This window comes from Podarcis raffonei, chromosome 8, assembly GCF_027172205.1.
Source record: "Podarcis raffonei isolate rPodRaf1 chromosome 8, rPodRaf1.pri, whole genome shotgun sequence".
Lineage (NCBI taxonomy): Eukaryota > Metazoa > Chordata > Lepidosauria > Squamata > Lacertidae > Podarcis > Podarcis raffonei.
In genome coordinates, this window is record NC_070609.1 from 7,888,853 (window position 1) to 7,906,316 (window position 17,464).

At 49.1% G+C, this 17,464-nt stretch overlaps 1 protein-coding gene across 1 annotated transcript in view; it reads left to right on the forward strand.

The window, feature by feature from the left end:
- LOC128420286 (protein jagged-1b-like) overlaps positions 1-17,464 on the forward strand; it is a 60,688-nt gene that overhangs the window by 26,337 nt on the left and 16,887 nt on the right. The window contains exons 4-8 of the mRNA XM_053401884.1: positions 518-772; positions 3,719-3,779; positions 8,956-9,086; positions 10,773-10,892; positions 14,602-14,736. Of these exons, the coding sequence (XP_053257859.1) occupies positions 518-772; positions 3,719-3,779; positions 8,956-9,086; positions 10,773-10,892; positions 14,602-14,736 (702 nt within the window). The remainder of the gene's footprint in view (positions 1-517; positions 773-3,718; positions 3,780-8,955; positions 9,087-10,772; positions 10,893-14,601; positions 14,737-17,464) is intronic.

The following is a 17,464-nucleotide window of genomic DNA, read 5'->3' on the forward strand; positions in this document are numbered from 1 at the left end:
CTGCGGGAGCCTTCGTCTTGCAGGGATTTTCGTCTTGCGGAGCTCCGCTATCAGCCGATCAGCTGATAAGCGGTAAAACAGCTGATAAGCGGCTTAGCGGCTTTTAGCGCTTAGCGCATTAGCGGAAAAGCGGCAATTTAGAGATAAGGAGCTTAGCGCCTTTCAGAAAAGGTAAAAAAAAAGGGAGACCACGGAAAAAAATTCGTTTTGCGAGTAAGCCCCATAGAAAAAAACGTCTTGCGAAGCAGAAAAAATGTCGGAAAGCCCTTTCGTCTTGCACGTTTTTCGTTTAGTGGGGCATTCGTCTAGCGGGGTACCACTGTATTATTATTATTATTATTATTATTATTGAGCTTGGTGGACCAGCTGCCCGACTGGCTGCAAGTTAGCTTCCTCTCTTCTGATGCACCCAGGCAGTTTTGGGTCCTCCACCTCTTCCTCTGTCTTCGGAAATTTGCCGGGTGATGCAGTGAGTCTCGTCTCCCGCCCCCTTGTCTTTCTCGCCCTCTCCTTCCAGGCGGAGGGCAGCTGATGGAGCGGGTGACCCGTTCGGGAATGCTGAACCCTGGCGAAGGCTGGCAGGACCTGTGGCATCACGGGCGCAGCACCTCGCTGGAGTACCGGGTGCGAGTGCGCTGCCAAGAGCATTACTACGGCCCGGCCTGCAACTTCCTGTGCCGGCCCCGCGACGATTTCTTCGGGCACCACAGCTGCGACGCTGCGGGCAACAAGGTCTGTCTGGACGGCTGGACGGGAGACGAATGTAAACGGGGTATGTCCCGGGACGTCCGGCTGGCGGAGGAGGAGGAGGAGGAAGAAGGGGCTGCATTGGACCGAGGGAGGGCGGGGAGAGAACCCAGGAGTCCTGCACCGGGTGCCATTTTCCATCCTGGCCTCCTGCCAGTAATGAAGCTTTGTTACACATCCACAAATCTGGGAAAGAGAACCTGAGGCTCTGCTTCGATCCTACCCAGCCCCTTCATTGAGTCATTGATTCATTAATAATAATAATAATAATTTATTATTTATACCCCGCCCATCTGGCTGGTTTTCCCCAGCCACTCTGGGCAGCTTCCAACAAAACACTAAAATACAATAACCTATTAAACATTAAAAGCTTCCCTAAACAGGGCTGCCTTCAGATGTCTTCTAAAAGTTTGGTAGTTATTTTTCTCTTTGACATCTGCTGGAAGGGCGTTCCACAGGGCGGGCGCCACTACCAAGAAGGCCCTCTGCCTGGTTCCCTGTAACTTGGCTTCTCGCAGGGAGGGAAACGCCGGAAGGCCCTTGGAGCTGGACCTCAGTGTCCGGGCAGAACGATGGAGGTGGAGACGCTCCTTCAGGTATACTGGACCGAGGCCGTTTAGGGGTTTAAAGGTCAGCACCAACATTTTGCGTTGTGCTTGGAAACGTACTGGGAGCCAGTGTAGGTCTTTCAAGACCAGTGTTATATGGTCTCGGCGGCTGCTCCCAGTCACCAGTCTAGCTGCCGCATTCTGGATTAGTTGCAGTTTCTGGGTCACCTTCAAAGGTAGCCCCACATAGAGCGTATTGCAGTAGTCCAAGTGAGAGATAACCAGAGCATGCACCACTCTGGCGAGACAGTCTGTGGGCAGGTAGGGTTTCAGCCTGCGTACCAAATGGAGCTGATAAACAGCTGCCGTGGACACAGAATTGACCTGCGCCTCCATGGACAGCTGTGAGTCCAAAATGACTCCCAGGCTGCGCACCTGGTCCTTCAGGGGCACAGTTACCCCATTCAGGACCAGGGAGTCCTCCACACCCGCCCACCTCCTGTCCCACCAAAACAGTACTTCTGTCTTGTCAGGATTCAACCTCAATCTGTTAGCCGCCATCCATCCTCCAACCGCCTCCAGGCACTCACACAGGACCTTCACTGCCTTCACTGGTTCCGATTTGAAAGAGAGGTAGAGCTGGGTATCATCCGCATATTGATGAACACCCAGCCTAAACCCCCTGATGATCTCTCCCAGCGGCTTCATATAGATGTTAAAAAGCATGGGGGAGAGAACGGAACCCTGAGGCACCCCACAAGTGAGAGCCCAGAGGTCTGAACACTCATCCTCCACCACCACTTTCTCAACATGGCCCAGGAGGAAGGAGCAGAACCACTGTATAACAGTGCTCCCAGCTCCCAGCCCCTCTAGACGGCCCAGAAGGATGTTATGGTCGATGGTGTCAAAGGCTGCTGAGAGATCCAGCAGAACTAGGAAACACTCGTGTAGTGGCAAATTCAGAAGTGTAGGGTCCCATGGCCCCTCACAGCCATGTCCCTTCTACGATTAGACAGCTTTTTAAGACTGTACAATAAACTTACAGTTATGCAATAATAATAATCAGCAACACCTTGCAACCAGCGTTCAAAACTCCTGTTGTTCTAGGCGCATTTAGCGACAGGGAATTTAATGAGCGTGAGCAGTTTTTGAGCTCTGAGCTCAGCAGTGTGCCTAAGATTTCAAATTAAAACTGCAGAGCGGAAGAAAAGGAGGACCTTTTTCTGCCTCCCCACTTCCAGCTGCTCTCTGAAGACTGGAGAGGAGACCCTCATAAGCATATTTTGGGGAGTGGGCAGGGGACTACTAGACCATGTGAAAAATGAACATAATCTTTTAGCTGCAGTTCATTCATTTTCAGCACTGTATTCCTGTTATTAAAAAAAGCCCGTCTAGACATTCTGTTGTGCCCATAACCTAGGTTTAAGGTGCCATTTAGCTCCTAGCTTTTGGGTGGCGTTGAGGGTTAAACCACAGAGCCTAGGGCTTGCCGATCAGAAGGTCGGCGGTTCGAATCCCCACGACGGGGTGAGTTCCCGTTGCTCAGTCCCTGCTCCTGCCAACCTAGCAGTTCGAAAGCACGTCAAAGTGCAAGTAGATAAATAGGTACCACTCCGGCGGGAAGGTAAACGGTGTTTCCGTGCGCTGCTCTGGTTTGCCAGAAGCGGCTTAGTCATGCTGGCCACATGACCAGCTGTATGCCGGCTCCCTTGGCCAATAAAGCGAGATGAGCGCCGCAACCCCAGAGTCGGCCACAACTGGACCTAATGGTCAGGGGTCCCTTTACCTTTACCTTCATATCTCAGTTTCAAACACTGCTAGCAATGATCAGTTTCAGCTAGTTCTACTATTTTCTGTGCATGTACTTGGGCAGGTGATTTGGAGTGCTCAGATATCTTCTTTCCAAGTGACCTAAGCTGTGTTTGCTGTGAAGTTTCATTGTTATCTAATAGAACCTGTCCCTTGAAACAGAAGCACCTTGCATTTCAGTGCTCCTAAATGCTTACCTTTGGAGCAGACCTCTGGGAAATTTGACTTCCTTTTTTGACCTATAAAGCCTTGTGCACCTCAGGACTCCAATACCTCAAGGACCCCAATGCCTCTCCCCTAGGAAATGTCTCAGACCCTGCAATTATCATCTGAGGCCTTTCTTCATGAGAGGTCCGGAGGGTGGCACCACCAGAAAGGGCCTTTTCCGTGGTGGCTCCCTGCTTGTGGAAAGCTCTCTCTCTCACAGAGACTCACATGACGTCATTAGTGCGCCAGGCAAAATCACTTCTTTTCTGCCAGGCCTGTGGCTTTTAATTATCTGGATTGTCTTTTAGATTTCTAAATTTATTAGATCGTAATGGTGATGATTATCATCGCTCTGCCCTGGGCTGAATTTGCAACGCTCACATAAACTCTCCTCGTGTTTCTTGCAGCCATTTGCCGGCCGGGTTGTCACGAAACGCATGGGACCTGTGAGGAGCCTGGAGAATGCAAGTATGTACAGCTGAGTGTGGCTGAATGGCACAGCTTACCGGAAAAATAAGAAATCGAGATAACAAACTTTTTATTAAAAAAAGAATGGAAATGGTTTATTGAATATTTGCAGACAAATTGTAAAACAGATAAGAACATTGGCAGGATTATTGTACTAACCTGCAGTTTCGCAAGAGTATATACCGTATTTTTCGCTCTATAACACGCACCCGACCATAACAAGCACATAGTTTTTAGAGGAGGAAAACAAGAAAAAAAAATATTCTAAACAAAACAGTGGATGTATGATTTTTGTGGTCCATGCTGTGGCCACAGACATGTGATCTGACGGTGAGTTTGGAGTAGCCCAATGCAAAAATCCTGAGGATCCATGTGGATCCATGCTTTGTAACCACGTTTTAAGTGGGGAGGGAAGGAAAAGCACTCAAGGGACAAGGAGCACGCGTGGGGTGGGTGGAGAAGGATGCTGCTAATAATGCAGAAGAGGGGTTTAAGGGGAGAAGGCTCCTCTCCTCTCCCGCTTTGCTCCTTCAAAGCAAGCAGGCTCTGCTTCTCTCCCTCCTCCCCGCTCAACCCCTGCTTAGCGAGCTGAAAAACTTTGCTGCTATGTAGCAAGCTGAGTGGGGAGGAGAGAGGGACAGAGAGCCTGCTTGCTTTAAAGGAGCCAACCGGACAGGAGCCGCTTACACTTGTGTAAGCGGCTCCTCTCCTCTCCCGCTTTGCTCCTTTAAAGCAAGCAGGCTCTCTGTCCCTCTCTCCTCCCCACTCAGCGGTTCTTCTCCCGCTTTGCTGTTTCAAAGCGAGCCACGGAGGAGGGAAAGAAGGGGAACCATGGATCCTCTGCTCACGACTGCAGCAGATCCCCCCGCCATCCGTAGGCATTCCCTCCATAACACGCACAGACATTTCCCTTTACTTTCTAGGAGGAAAAAAGTGAGTGTTATGGTGCGAAAAATACGGTATTTAAAGCAGATGAATAAATGAACAAATTGAGTTGGTTTGGATATGCAGAAGATATTAAAAATAAATTTAAGGATCCGCAGAAAGAGGGGGAAGGAGCTCAAGTTTTGAAATGTTAAAATGGCTGAAAAATTACTGAAATGTATAAACCTGAAAATCGTAAAAAAAAGAAGAAGAAGTGATCTACAGATGAAGGGCAGTATAGAAATTTAATAAAAAATAATAATACAAATCCTGCTTTGTAGATCGTATTGGCCACAAACCAAAAACAACAATTCAGCTGGGGAAGGACTGATTAAAAAGAGAGGCTTTCAAAAGCACAGTACAGGAGGTGCCTGTCTCATGGGGACAGAGTTCTCTAATGTGGGTGACACCACAATGAAGGCCCTGCTCCCACTGGCTACGTGGCACTGCCAGGCTGGCCCCCTCAGCTGAGCTCAGGCACCAGGTGGGGCTATTGAGGAGACGGCAAGGTGGTCTCTTAAAATAACCTGGTCCTGAGTTGTTTAGTGCTTTATAGACGAAAGGGAAGACTTTAGACTTAGCCCATTACGACAGGGGCAGCCCGTGCCGTTCCTTTCAAGAACAGCTACCTATGAATTTAAGTTGTCAGTCCCTTCAGGATTTCCCACGTTTCTGGACACAACACTACGATCCCACTTTAAACAGTCACGCCTTCCTTCCCCCAAATCATTTTGGGAGTTGTAGTTTGATAAGGGTGCTGAGAATTGCCCGGAGACCCCTATTCCCTTCACAGAGCTATAGTTCCCAGGGTGGTTCAACACACCCTGGGAACAGTAGTAGCGATGGCTTCCCCCTTCCAAAGAATTGTGGGACTTGTACTCTGGGAATTGCGGCACTGTGAGAGGAATAGAGGGGGTCTGCTAACATCTCTCAGCACCCTTAAGCAACTACACTTCCCAGCATTCTTTGAGAGAAGCCATGTGTGTTTAAAGTGGTATCGTAGTGCTTTAAGTAAGGGACGCGGGTGGCGCTGTGGGTTAAACCACAGAGCCTAGGACTTGCTGATCAGAAGGTCGGCAGTTCGAATCCCCGCGACGGGGTGAGCTCCCGTTGCTCGGTCCCTGCTCCTGCCAACCTAGCAGTTCCAAAGCACGTCAAAGTGCAAGTAGATAAATAGGTACTGCTCCGGCGGGAAGGTAAACGGCGTTTCCGTGCGCTGCTCTGGTTCGCCAGAAGCGGCTTGGTCATGCTGGCCACATGACCAGGAAGCTGTACGCCGGCTCCCTCGGCCGGTAAAGCGAGATGAGCGCCACAACCCCAGAGTTGGCCATGACTGGACCTAATGGTCAGGGGTCCCTATACCTTTACCTTAGTGCTTTAAATGTGCCGTGTGAATGTAGCCTGTTGAAATCAGGGGCCATTAATTTCAGTGGGTTTTCTCTGCGTAAAATTGGATTGCACAGCCCTGCGAGGTGCATAATGTTTGGGAACTGGGCTACCCCTCCCCCTTTCCCTGCTTCCCAAATTCTCCCCTCGCCACCAAGGAGCTGATTTCCTGGCCAGCCCCGGCAAGTGGAAGCCCGGCAGCTCCTCTCCAACACCGGGGCAATGGCCTAGGGCAGGAAACAGCCAGCCAAGCCCCACTGGGAGGAGAAGGAAGTTCTGGGTCCCGGCCAGGAAAAATGATGTCACCTTTGGATCCCAGGGCTGATAAGGATGGGGTGCGGCACCGATTGCGGTTATGAGGAGGCCCAGCCCCTGACTGGGAAGCCTGGGCAGGGGCCAGGATCTTGACCGGCCGCCCAGCGCGATGGCCCCGGTGGGGCAAGAAGGCTTTTTTGGCAAGCTGGGGGGGGAAGCCAAGCCGAGCGACGGCTGCGTCAAAGGGCTAGATGGGGTTTCCGTGGAACGCAGAAAGTTCCTGATGCCACATTTACACATAGCTCTCAACGTTTCCCTTTTTTAAGTGAAATTCCCTTATTCTGAATAGGATTCCTCACAAGAAAAGGGAAACGTTGACAGCTATGCATTTATTTGCAGCATCCGTGTGACCCTCCTTTAGACAGCCACGCCTTCCCCCAGGGGATCCTGGGAGTTGTAGTTTGTTCAGGGTGCCGAGAGTGGTTAGGAGACCCAGGTTCCCACACACACAGAGAGAGAACTACAATTCCCAGAGTTCCCTGGGAAGAAGGATTGGTTATAATAATAATAATAATAATAATAATTTATTATTTATACCCCGCCCATCTGGCTGAGTTGTCAAACCGCTCTGGGAATTCTAGCTTTGTGAGGGGAATGGGGTGTGTATGTGTCCCCTAACACCTCTCAGCGCCCTGGACAGGCGATGGCCCTCACAATTCTTTAGGGTGTTGTCGCTGTTCTGCATTGGCGTAGGAGGTAGAAGTCCCGCCATGTTTCTTGGAAAGAGCCTGATTTTTCCTATCACCCTTTTGAAGGCGTCTTAGCTAGTGCCCACCACTGTGTTGTGGCGGTGAGTCCCAGAGGTTAACACCACGCCTGTTCATTGTGTAACTCCAGTGTCATTGTCAGTGTCATTGTGTAACTCCAATGACTTCTAGAGTTAGGAAAAGGGGAGGAAGAAACGTCTCTGTCTCTCCTCCTCTCTGTGCAATTCCTTAATACGATAAGTATCTGCCATTTCTTCCTCTGTTCCACATGGCATGTGTTGTTGTTGTTGTTAATTATACAGTGGTACCTCTGGTTGCGAACGGGATCTGTTCCGGAGGCCCGTTCGCAGCGTGAAAAGAGTGCAACCCGCAGCAGTGCATCTGCGCATGCGTGTGACGTCATTTTGCGCGTCTGCACATGCGCGAGCGGCGAAACCCAGAAGTAACCCTTTCCGGTACTTCTGGGTCGCCACGGGGCGTAACCTGAAAGAACGTAACTAGAAGCAATCATAACATGGGGTATGACTGTATAGGAATTTGCTGACATGCTCTGTAATTTGTATATTTGTTTCCCCCACAGTGCTCTGTATTTTTATGTTTCGAATGTTTGTTGTAAGCTGCTTTGGGCACAGCTGCCCAAAAGCAGTAAACTCCACCAATCTTCTATTATTAATTAATGCCATCACTGCATGGAGGACAAAAGAGCAGTCCCTTGCCCTGAGGCACTTACAGTCTAAAATTTGACACGGGGAAGACCGCAGATGGAAGGGGTGCGAAACTGAGGCAGATGTAAATGAGGAATAATAATAAGAATTTATTATTTATACTCTGCCCAACTGGCTGGGTTTCCCCAGCCACTCTAGGCGGCTTCCAACAAAATATTAAAATACAACGGTCTGTTAAACATTAAAAGCTTCCCTAAACAGGGCTGCCTTCAGATGTCTTCTAAAAGGCTGGTAGTTGTTTTTCTAGAACATAGCTGTCTATTCGGTTGCTCGTGCCAGGGGGTTGTGCCAGAGGACTTAACTCAAAACAGTAGATTCTGAGGGACTTGGAGGGAGAGAGAGAGAGAGAGAGAGAGAGAGAGAGAGAGAGAGAGAGAAATGGCATCAGCCAGTCCATTCTGGGAGGCAGTTCCTAGGGCTTGCCGATCAGAAGGTCAGTGGTTCGAATCCCCGCGGCGGGGTGAGCTCCCGTTGCTCAGTCCCTGCTCCTGCCAACCTAGCAGTTCGAAAGCACCTCAAAGTGCAAGTAGATAAATAGGTACCGCTCTGGCGGGAAGGTGAACAGTGTTTCTGTGGTCTGCTCTGCTTCTCCAGAAGCGGCTTAGTCATGCTGGCCACATGACCCGGAAGCTGTACGCCGGCTCCCTCGGCCAGTAAAGCGAGATGAGCGCCGCAGCCCCAGAGTCGGTCACGACTGGACCTAACGGTCAGGGGTCCCTTTACCTTTACAGTGGTACCTCGGGTTACATACGCTTCAGGTTACAGACTCCGCTAACCCAGAAATAGTGCTTCAGGTTAAGAACTTTGCTTCAGGATGAGAACAGAAATCGTGCTCTGGCAGCGCGGTGGCAGTGGGAGGCCCCATTAGCTAAAGTGGTGCTTCTTGTTAAGAACAGTTTCAGGTTAAGTACGGACCTCCGGAACGAATTAAGTACTTAACCCGAGGTACCACTGTATTTTAAAAAAAGATGCTCTCAGGTGAGACTAGCATTATACATTTAAAACGATGAAGCCAGTAACTGCGTGACGAGGCCATCTCGAGCTGGCTGGCTGGCTCACATCTCCTGCTCATAACCACTGTGCTGCACCAGCTCTGAGCTTTCCCCTTCCTCCTCCCAGGTGCCACTACGGGTGGACCGGTCAACTCTGCGACGAGTGCATTCTTTTCCCAGGCTGCGTTCACGGCAGCTGCACCGAGCCCTGGAAGTGCGACTGCGAGACCAACTGGGGGGGCATCCTCTGCGACAAAGGTGAGCCCCCCCCCACTTGGCCAGTCTGGAATTTCCCCCAGGCTACTCTATGACTCTTGTTGAACTCAACCTCTGGGGTTCTTTGCCATTGCTTTTCATGTTCTGCTGACAGGGTCCTTTGTTTTAAATTATTTTGCGTTGCGCCTGGAAATTGGTCACTAAATTTGTCTCCAGTAAGCCAGGCAATGGTAAGCCAGAGAAGGGAACAGAGTCAGGCCCAAACAGGTAGATACATACATACATGCATACATACATACATACATAATTTTATTTGAATGCCGCTTTTGCACAGTTCAAACCATGCTCAAGGCAGCTTACAATATCAAAAAATACGTAAAAACAACATAACAAAATTGGTCATAAACAATACATAAAATATTAAACAAATACTCAACCAAACTGAACAATTTCCACATAAACCACAATAAGATCTATATACTAAAGATACAAAAAACCCCAACAATAAATACTTCTAAGACCCAGAGAGGTCAAGATCCTGCAGCTTCTGCGCTGAAGCCACACATTGCGAAGTTTTTATTCCCAGGGATAAGAGAGTCGCCATTTTCTCTGCTGGATGGGCCTCTTCTACTTTTCTTGTACCTCTGATGATCCAAGAAGCAGAGGTCCATTTGCTGAGCGGCAAGGTTAAATTGGGGTTTCTTCTCTTTAGTTTTTCTAAACTAATGCAACACAGCAGCCAAAGCATGACAATCCCTAGTGTGAGGTACACCCAGATATGTGTGCGTCCTGAACCTGAAACAGGTATATTAAGGAAGAATTGAAGCACGCAGTTGTCATTTTGCTGATAAACAAGCTGGTACTCTCCAGCAAATCCTTCATAAATGTTATTGATAGCAAGGCCGCTGTCAGATATATAGAAGTGACCTTCATACGTGCCAATAGACTGGCGATACTTAGTACATCAAAGCACAATATGGGACACGGGTGGCGCTGAGGGTTAAACCACAGAGCCTAGGACTTGCCAATCAGAAGGTCGGCAGTTCGAATCCCCGCGACGGGGTGAGCTCCTGTTGCTCGGTCCCTGCTCCTGCCAACCTAGCAGTTCGAAAGCACGTCAAAGTGCATGGATAAATAGGTACCGCTCCAGCGGGAAGGTAAACGGCGTTTCCGTGCGCTGCTCTGGTTCGCCAGAAGCGGCTTAGTCATGCTGGCTACATGACCCGGAATCTGTACGCCAGCTCCCTCGGCCAGTAAAGTGAGATGAGCGCCACAACCCCAGAGTCGGCCACGACTGGACCTAATGGTCAGGGGTCCCTTTACCTTTACAGCGATGATAATAATAATAATAATAATAATAATAATAATAATAATAATAATAATTTATTATTTGTACCCCGCCCATCTGGCTGGGTTTCCTCAGCCACTCAGGGCGGCTTCCAACAAAGATAAAAATACATTAAAATGTCACATATTAAAAACTTCCCTGAACAGGACTGCCTTCAGATGTTTTCTAAATCTCAGGTAGTTGTTTATCTCTTTGACATCTGATGGGAGGGCGTTTCACAGGGCGGGCACCACTACCGAGAAGGCCCTTTGCCTGGTTCCCTGTAGCTTTGCTTCTCGCAGTGAGGGAACCGCCAGAAGGCCCTCGGCACTGGACCTCATGATGGAAAGATGCAAACTCACTGGAACCAAGGAATCACCTGAGCTTTCCTCCCTGCCCAGATCTGAACTACTGCGGGTCTCACCGTCCGTGCAAAAACGGCGGCACTTGTGCAAACAACGAGCCGAACGAGTACGAGTGCCTTTGTCCTGATGGATTCCACGGCCGGAACTGCGAGGAAGGTGAGTGGCGACTCGAAATGTCGGGCAAGAAAAGCCCCTCCAGGACAGTTGCCTCCCAGGGTCTCTCCCATAATCCTTTGCAATGCTGTACAGTGTTCAGGGCAGGGACAACTATTTTGGTGTGCTACAGGTATAGTCCTCCCAATGCTTTGGAGTGCAACTCCCATTGGCCGCAGCCGGTCAGGGATGATGGGAGTTGTAGTCCATCTTCAGGGCACCTCATTGGCCACTTCCTTTCCCCCCACTTTTATATTGTTATTAATTGAAGTCCATGATATCATACACAATCTTAAATACACGTACAAAGAAAAGGTAATAGTGATGATGATGATAATAATAATAATAATAATAATAATAACAACCTTAAATAATTATACAGTCATATCTAGGGATGCGGGTGGCGCTATGGGTTAAACCACAGAGCCTAGGGCTTGCCGATCAGAAGGTTGGTGGTTCGAATCCCCGCAACGGGGTGAGCTCCTGTTGCTCGGTCCCAGCTCCTGCCAACCTAGCAGTTCGAAAGTACGTCAAAGTGCAAGTAGATAAATAGGTACCGCTCCGGCAGGAAGGTAAACGGCGTTTCCATGCGCTGCTCTGGTTCGCCAGAAGCGGCTTAGTCATGCTGGCCACATGACCCGGAAGCTGTACGCCGGCTCCCTCGGCCAGTAAAGCGAGATGAGTGCCGCAACCTCAGAGTTGGTGACGACTCGACCTAATTGTCAGGGGACCCTTTACCTTTATCTTGGGTTACAGACACTTAAGGTTGCATTTTTTCAGGTTACGGACTGCCGAAACCCAGAAGTACCAGAATGGGTTACTTCCGGGTTTCGGCGATTGCGCATGCGCAGAAGTCCTAAATCACGCTTTGCGCATGCGCAGAAGAGCCGAATCGCAACCCGCGTGTGTGCAGACGCGCAGCTGTGGCTTGCGAACGCTATGTCTTGCGAATGTGCATCCCGCACGGATCACGTTCGCAACCCAAGCGTCCACTGTACCGTTAAATATTGATTTAAACTTGTACTTTTACGTGCTCTTTTCTAACTAAACAAAAATAAACCAAAGTAGAATCAAATAAACGAAACTAGCAAAGTGGTTGGGTGTCAGAGTTGAATACGAGTGGCAGGGGTCCCTACCCCCACTCAGCCAGCGAGCTAACTGAATGAGGTGCCCCCATTTGTTATAAAGCACATTTCTAATCTCCCCATCATCATAAAAGCCTCAGGGCAGGGATGCGATACAAATCGCACTTCCCAAAATATACGTACCACAAAACAATCAAAGTAACTAACAAAAGAGGATAAATACAGCAGACATCTTAAAATTACCAAACAAAAAAACAAATCTTGTAGAATACGCAGCTTACTTTCTGACTGAAATACTGGTACCTTGTTAGCACCCAAGGAAACAAAGTGACCTAACCGGGAGCTATATATAAACTTATTTCCAAATTTACTAATGTCATTTATTTGTTTTTTATATCTTTCGTAAAACTCATATACCACTTGATTCTGTGAAAAAACCTCCACGCAACCTAGGAGTCACCTGACTTATAAGTAGGCCTAGAATGTTTATTTGACTAATCAGGTAATCAGTTTAAAATTTCACCTTCTAAGAAATAAATATTTACCGCAAAAAGAGGTGCTCCCACTTCCTATCTATGCCATCTTCAGCTCTGTGGAGGAAGTTTGAGCTAGAAACATGGTACATAAAATATAATCTTGCAATGCATTCTACTTGGTGGGGTCGCTTGTATATCTGGGTTGTCCTTGGCTCCCAAAAAAGATGATTAATTTTTAGCTGCAGCCAGGAAGTGCCTTTGCATTTTGGGATGGGACAAAATCCCCTCCTTTCCCCCCGTCTTGCTTCAGAAATGTTTTCTCAGCTGTGCGATGCGAGGGACTGGAAATCAGAAGCTGGTCTGTTAGCAGAGAACTGGGCGGAATGATAGTCTGGGCATGGAAAATGACTCCACTCTTTGCTCCAGGAGGAGAGGCAGAGGTCATAAAGGGAGGAGGGTTCTTTTTCCAATGCAGGCTGGGAGAAGAGACCTGTGTCTCCCGCGCCCATTTTGCACCAGCTCTGGAAATTGGGTGGGATTCAGCAGTCAAAAAGGGGCTTGGAGAAGCCGGGAGGACTTGCTTCCTGACCTACCGTATTTTTCGCTCCATAGGGCGCACCGGACCATAGGGCGCACCTAGTTTTTAGGGGGGGAAATAAAGGGGGGGAATTTATTTTCCCCCCCAGCCCCAAAGAGCAAAGAAGCCAAGACAGCGAGCAGGATCCATCCCGCTGGCTACCTTGGGTTCCTCTTTAGCCGCATGCAACCTCTCCAGCCGGGAGAGGCTGCGCGCGGCTTTGGCAGAAGCCAAGACACCAAGCGGGATGGATCCTGCTCGCTGTCTTGGCTTTGGTTTTAGCCGCGGGGCTGGGGCGGGGGAAGCCCGAGCTTCCCCCAACCCCAGCCCCCAAAACAGGTCCAGGAGCGGCGGCAAGATTGCGCGCAACCTCGCCACCGCTCCCGGAGCTTGCGGATAGCTGCCTGAAGCCCGGGGAGCACAGAGGGAGTTGGCACTGCGCTCCCCGGGCTTCAGGCTGCTATCCGCAAGCCTTCGGAGCCCGGTGGGAACTCCCGCCGCACTCCGAAGGCTTGCGGATAGCTGCCTGAAGCCTGGACAGCGAGAGGGGTCAGTGAGCACCGACCCTTCTCGCTCTCCAGGCTTCAGCGAAAGCCTGCATTCGCTCCATAGGACACACACACATTTCGCCTTCATTTTTGGAGGGGAAAAAGTGCGTCCTATAGAGCGAAAAATACGGTACCTGCCTGCACTGGCGGAGGAAGAGGAGTGCGGGAAGAGCGCACTGCCCCCGGTGGCGCGATCCCGGTGGGGTGCCATCGCGGCTGCCCCCATGCCCGCGCTGGGTGCCACGCTCCCACAAGCGCCGTGCCATGCCCCCAGGACACGTGACACGCCCCTGGGACGCGTGCCAGCCCCGCCCCTGCCTGCTCTCTGCCCCCCCCACCCGGTGCCGGAGCATGAAGCTCTGCTACTGCCTGCCTGAACGCCTTTGGCAGAGTGAGGATACGATACGATACAATAATCTTTATTGTCATTGTCCTATACAGAACAATCTACGTCAGACATTCAGAAACCAACAAGCCTGCTATCCCATCTATCCCAGCCTGGTTAGCCCCCTAATACCCCATAATTGAATACAATATACTCCCACAGAGACTACCTTAAAGGTAAAGGGACCCCTGACCATTAGGTCCAGTCGTGGCCGACTCTGGGGTTGCGGTGCTCATCTTGCCTTAATGGCCGAGGGAGCCGGCGTACAGCTTCCGGATCATGTGGCAGGAGCAGGAACTGAGTAACCGTCGCAGGGATTCGAACCGCCGACCTCCTGATTGGCAAGTCCTAGGCTCTGTGGTTTAACCTACAGCGCCACCCGCGTCCCAGAGACTACCTTACACTGTATTTAAAACCAAAATCGCGCTTGAATAGAAACTTTTTCTCTGGATAATTTCCAGGCGAACAGAGGAACTTCATGAGAGTGGGGTCCTTTTTTATTTTAATGCCCAACCCATGGCGGCTGTAAGCATGAAGGGGAGGGCCAGCTAGTAGACCTTACTGTGGGCTAGCAGCTTTGGGGCAGGCCCATTTGCAAAGCAGCCTTGTAACTTCTCTTTCCCGTGTCTCCCCGATGCCAGCTCTCCTTCCGTTACCCGTTGCCGAATTAACTTGCACTCCCGAGCTCTGTGCCAACGGCGGAACGTGCCTCAACACCTCACCTGGTTTCCGGTGCGTGTGCCCCCCAGGATGGAGCGGGGAGTTGTGTCAGCACGGTAAGTGGCTTCTAGCTTGGAGGAAATTGGGGAGGTGTGGGGGAGAAAGAGAAGTCAGTGATAATGTTCGGTCCCACACAATGGCTGTTCTCTGCCTCCACGGTTGGACCCAGCAATCCTTTTGAGTACCAATTCCTGGAAACCCCAGGAAGGGAGCGGGTCTTGTGTTCAAATCCTGCTTACGGATTCCCCACAGGCATTTGGTTGGCCGCTATAGGAACAGAATGCTGGATTAGATGAGCCATCGGCCGGATCCAGCAAACACTTCTTAGGTTCTTTTTTTAAAAAAAATTTTTTTCAGTTTTTTACAAATAATATTGTTTATATTTAAACATAATCATTTTATGGGGTTGCAGACTCCCCCCCCCATGGTTTCCAAAGTACTGTATTTTTCCGTGTATAAGACTAGGTCCCCCCCCTAAAAATAATGTCAAAAATTCGGGGGTGTCTTATACTCTGGGCCATCTCCCCCCATTTTCTTAATTTGAGTCCCCCAAAATAGGGGGGGTCTTATACATGGGGGCATCTCATAGATGGAAAAATACGGTATGTCTCCCCCCCCTTTACTGCATCTAATTTCATTTATCCAACTTTCTTTACATCCATTTTCAACCCTTACCAAATTGCATTACAAGTGTTATAACAATCCTGCTAACGTTTTTAGTTGTTCACAGTGCTCCTTAATGTAATCTATAAAATTATGCCATTCTTTATTAAATTTGTTATCACCTTGGTGTCTGATCTTCGCAGTCATTTCTGCCATTTCTGCGTAGTCCATCATCTTTATTATCCATACTTCTTTAGTTGGAGTTCTCTCTTCCTTCCATCCTTTTCTTATGACTCTTCAGAGCCTCTCTCTCTCTCTCTCTCTCTCTCCCCCTCTCCCTCCCTCCCTCCCTCCCTCTCTCCCCCTCTCCCTCCCTCCCTCCCTCCCTCCCTCTCTCCCCCTCTCCCTCCCTCCCTCCCTCCCTCTCTCCCCCTCTCTCTCTCTCTCTGCCCCTTACCTCTGTTCTGCCAGGCAAAGTGTGTCCTCTTAGAGCTGTGGGGAACCTCATGCGATTTCCATAGCCCTGTTGTGGTTTAGTCGTTTAGTCGTGTCCGACTCTTTGTGACCCCCTGGACCAGAGCAGGCCAGGCACTCCTGTCTTCCACTGCCTCCCGCAGTTTGGTCAAACTCATGCTGGCAGCTTCGAGAACACTGTCCAACCATCTCGTCCTTTGTCGTCCCCTTCTCCTTGTGCCCTCCATCTTTCCCAGCATCAGGGTCTTTTCCAGGGAGTCTTCTCTTCTCATGAGGTGGCCAAAGTATTGGAGCCTCAGCTTCAGGATCTGTCCTTCCAGTGAGCACTCAGGGCTGATTTCCTTCAGAATGGACCGGTTTGATCTTCTTGCAGTCCATGGGACTCTCAAGAGTCTCCTCCAGCACCAGAATTCAAAAGCATCCATTCTTCGGCGATCAGCCTTCTTGATGGTCCAGCTCTCACTTCCATACATCACTACTGGGAAAACCATAGCTTTTACTATACGGACCTTTGTTGGCAAGGTGATGTCTCTGCTTTTTAAGATGCTGTCTAGGTTTGTCATTGCTTTTCTTCCAAGAAGCAGACGTCTTTTAATTTCCTGGCTGCTGTCACCAATTTGATGTTTGCTTTTACCAATCTTAACAGTCTTAAGGGCATTAAAAAAAATAAACAAATGACGGTGTTTACTTACGAGGAAGGAAATAGAGTGTTAGCACTCTCACTTGCAAACTTTGGCAACAGATGCAAAGTTTTTCAAAGGTGGAAATGCACAAATTTCTGCTTTGGTAAAAGTTGTCGAGGAGAGATGCGTTTGATGTGTGTAAGCACTCAGCTTTGCAAATTTTAAATCTGAATGGAAAATGCTTATTAAATGTTGATCTTTTACTGGATTCAGACCGTTTAATAGATGGGCATGAATTTCAGAAGACCGAGCCTACTTAATCATTTATTTCGCATGCCTAATTTTTATGTGAGTTCAATTTTTCCACCAGGTAGAAAGGGAACCTCAAATGGATGAATAAGTGTTTCCTATTTTCCCTCGCTTTCTCGGTGTTTTCCCTACTTTTATTTTCTCCTTCATTGAGGTTCTGACCCAAGTTATGCAAAATCCGACTTTGCATCTTAATTTTGCTGATAGATTATATGCATTAAAACTCTGCATATGCCAACTGGATGTTTAAGAAATAAATAAAATAAAAACAAAATGTTGATGTTTCAAACACCAGTACTTTCAGCTAACGGGATGACCTCCCACTTTTTGGGGGGAGTGGAAGACTGATGAATTTTGGGGACACACATGGATGCTTAAAAATGAGACGCAGTCCAGAGATAAGCCCCAGAAATTCTAAACTGCATCAAAAAATATAGGCTACTTTTTAAAGTGCAAAGGAGTCAGAGGTTTTTTGGATTTCAGATTTGGGGAATTGGGTTGCCAAAGAAGAAGACAAAGAAAGACAGCTGAAGTTTGGGAACTTTAAAGCCGCAGTAAATGCTAAACTGGTATTAATTCGTTCCAGTAGAATAGCCATGTTTGGGCTACTGCAGCAAAACCAACAAAAAAACAAGCCAACTGAGACCTTTCCCTAGCTGCTTTGGACTACAGCGCCCATCAGCCCCAGTGCAGGATGGGAGTTGTAGTTCAGAGCAGCTGGAGGACACCCGATTGGTGATGGCTGGGCTGGACTGACAAGTCTTTTGTGACAATA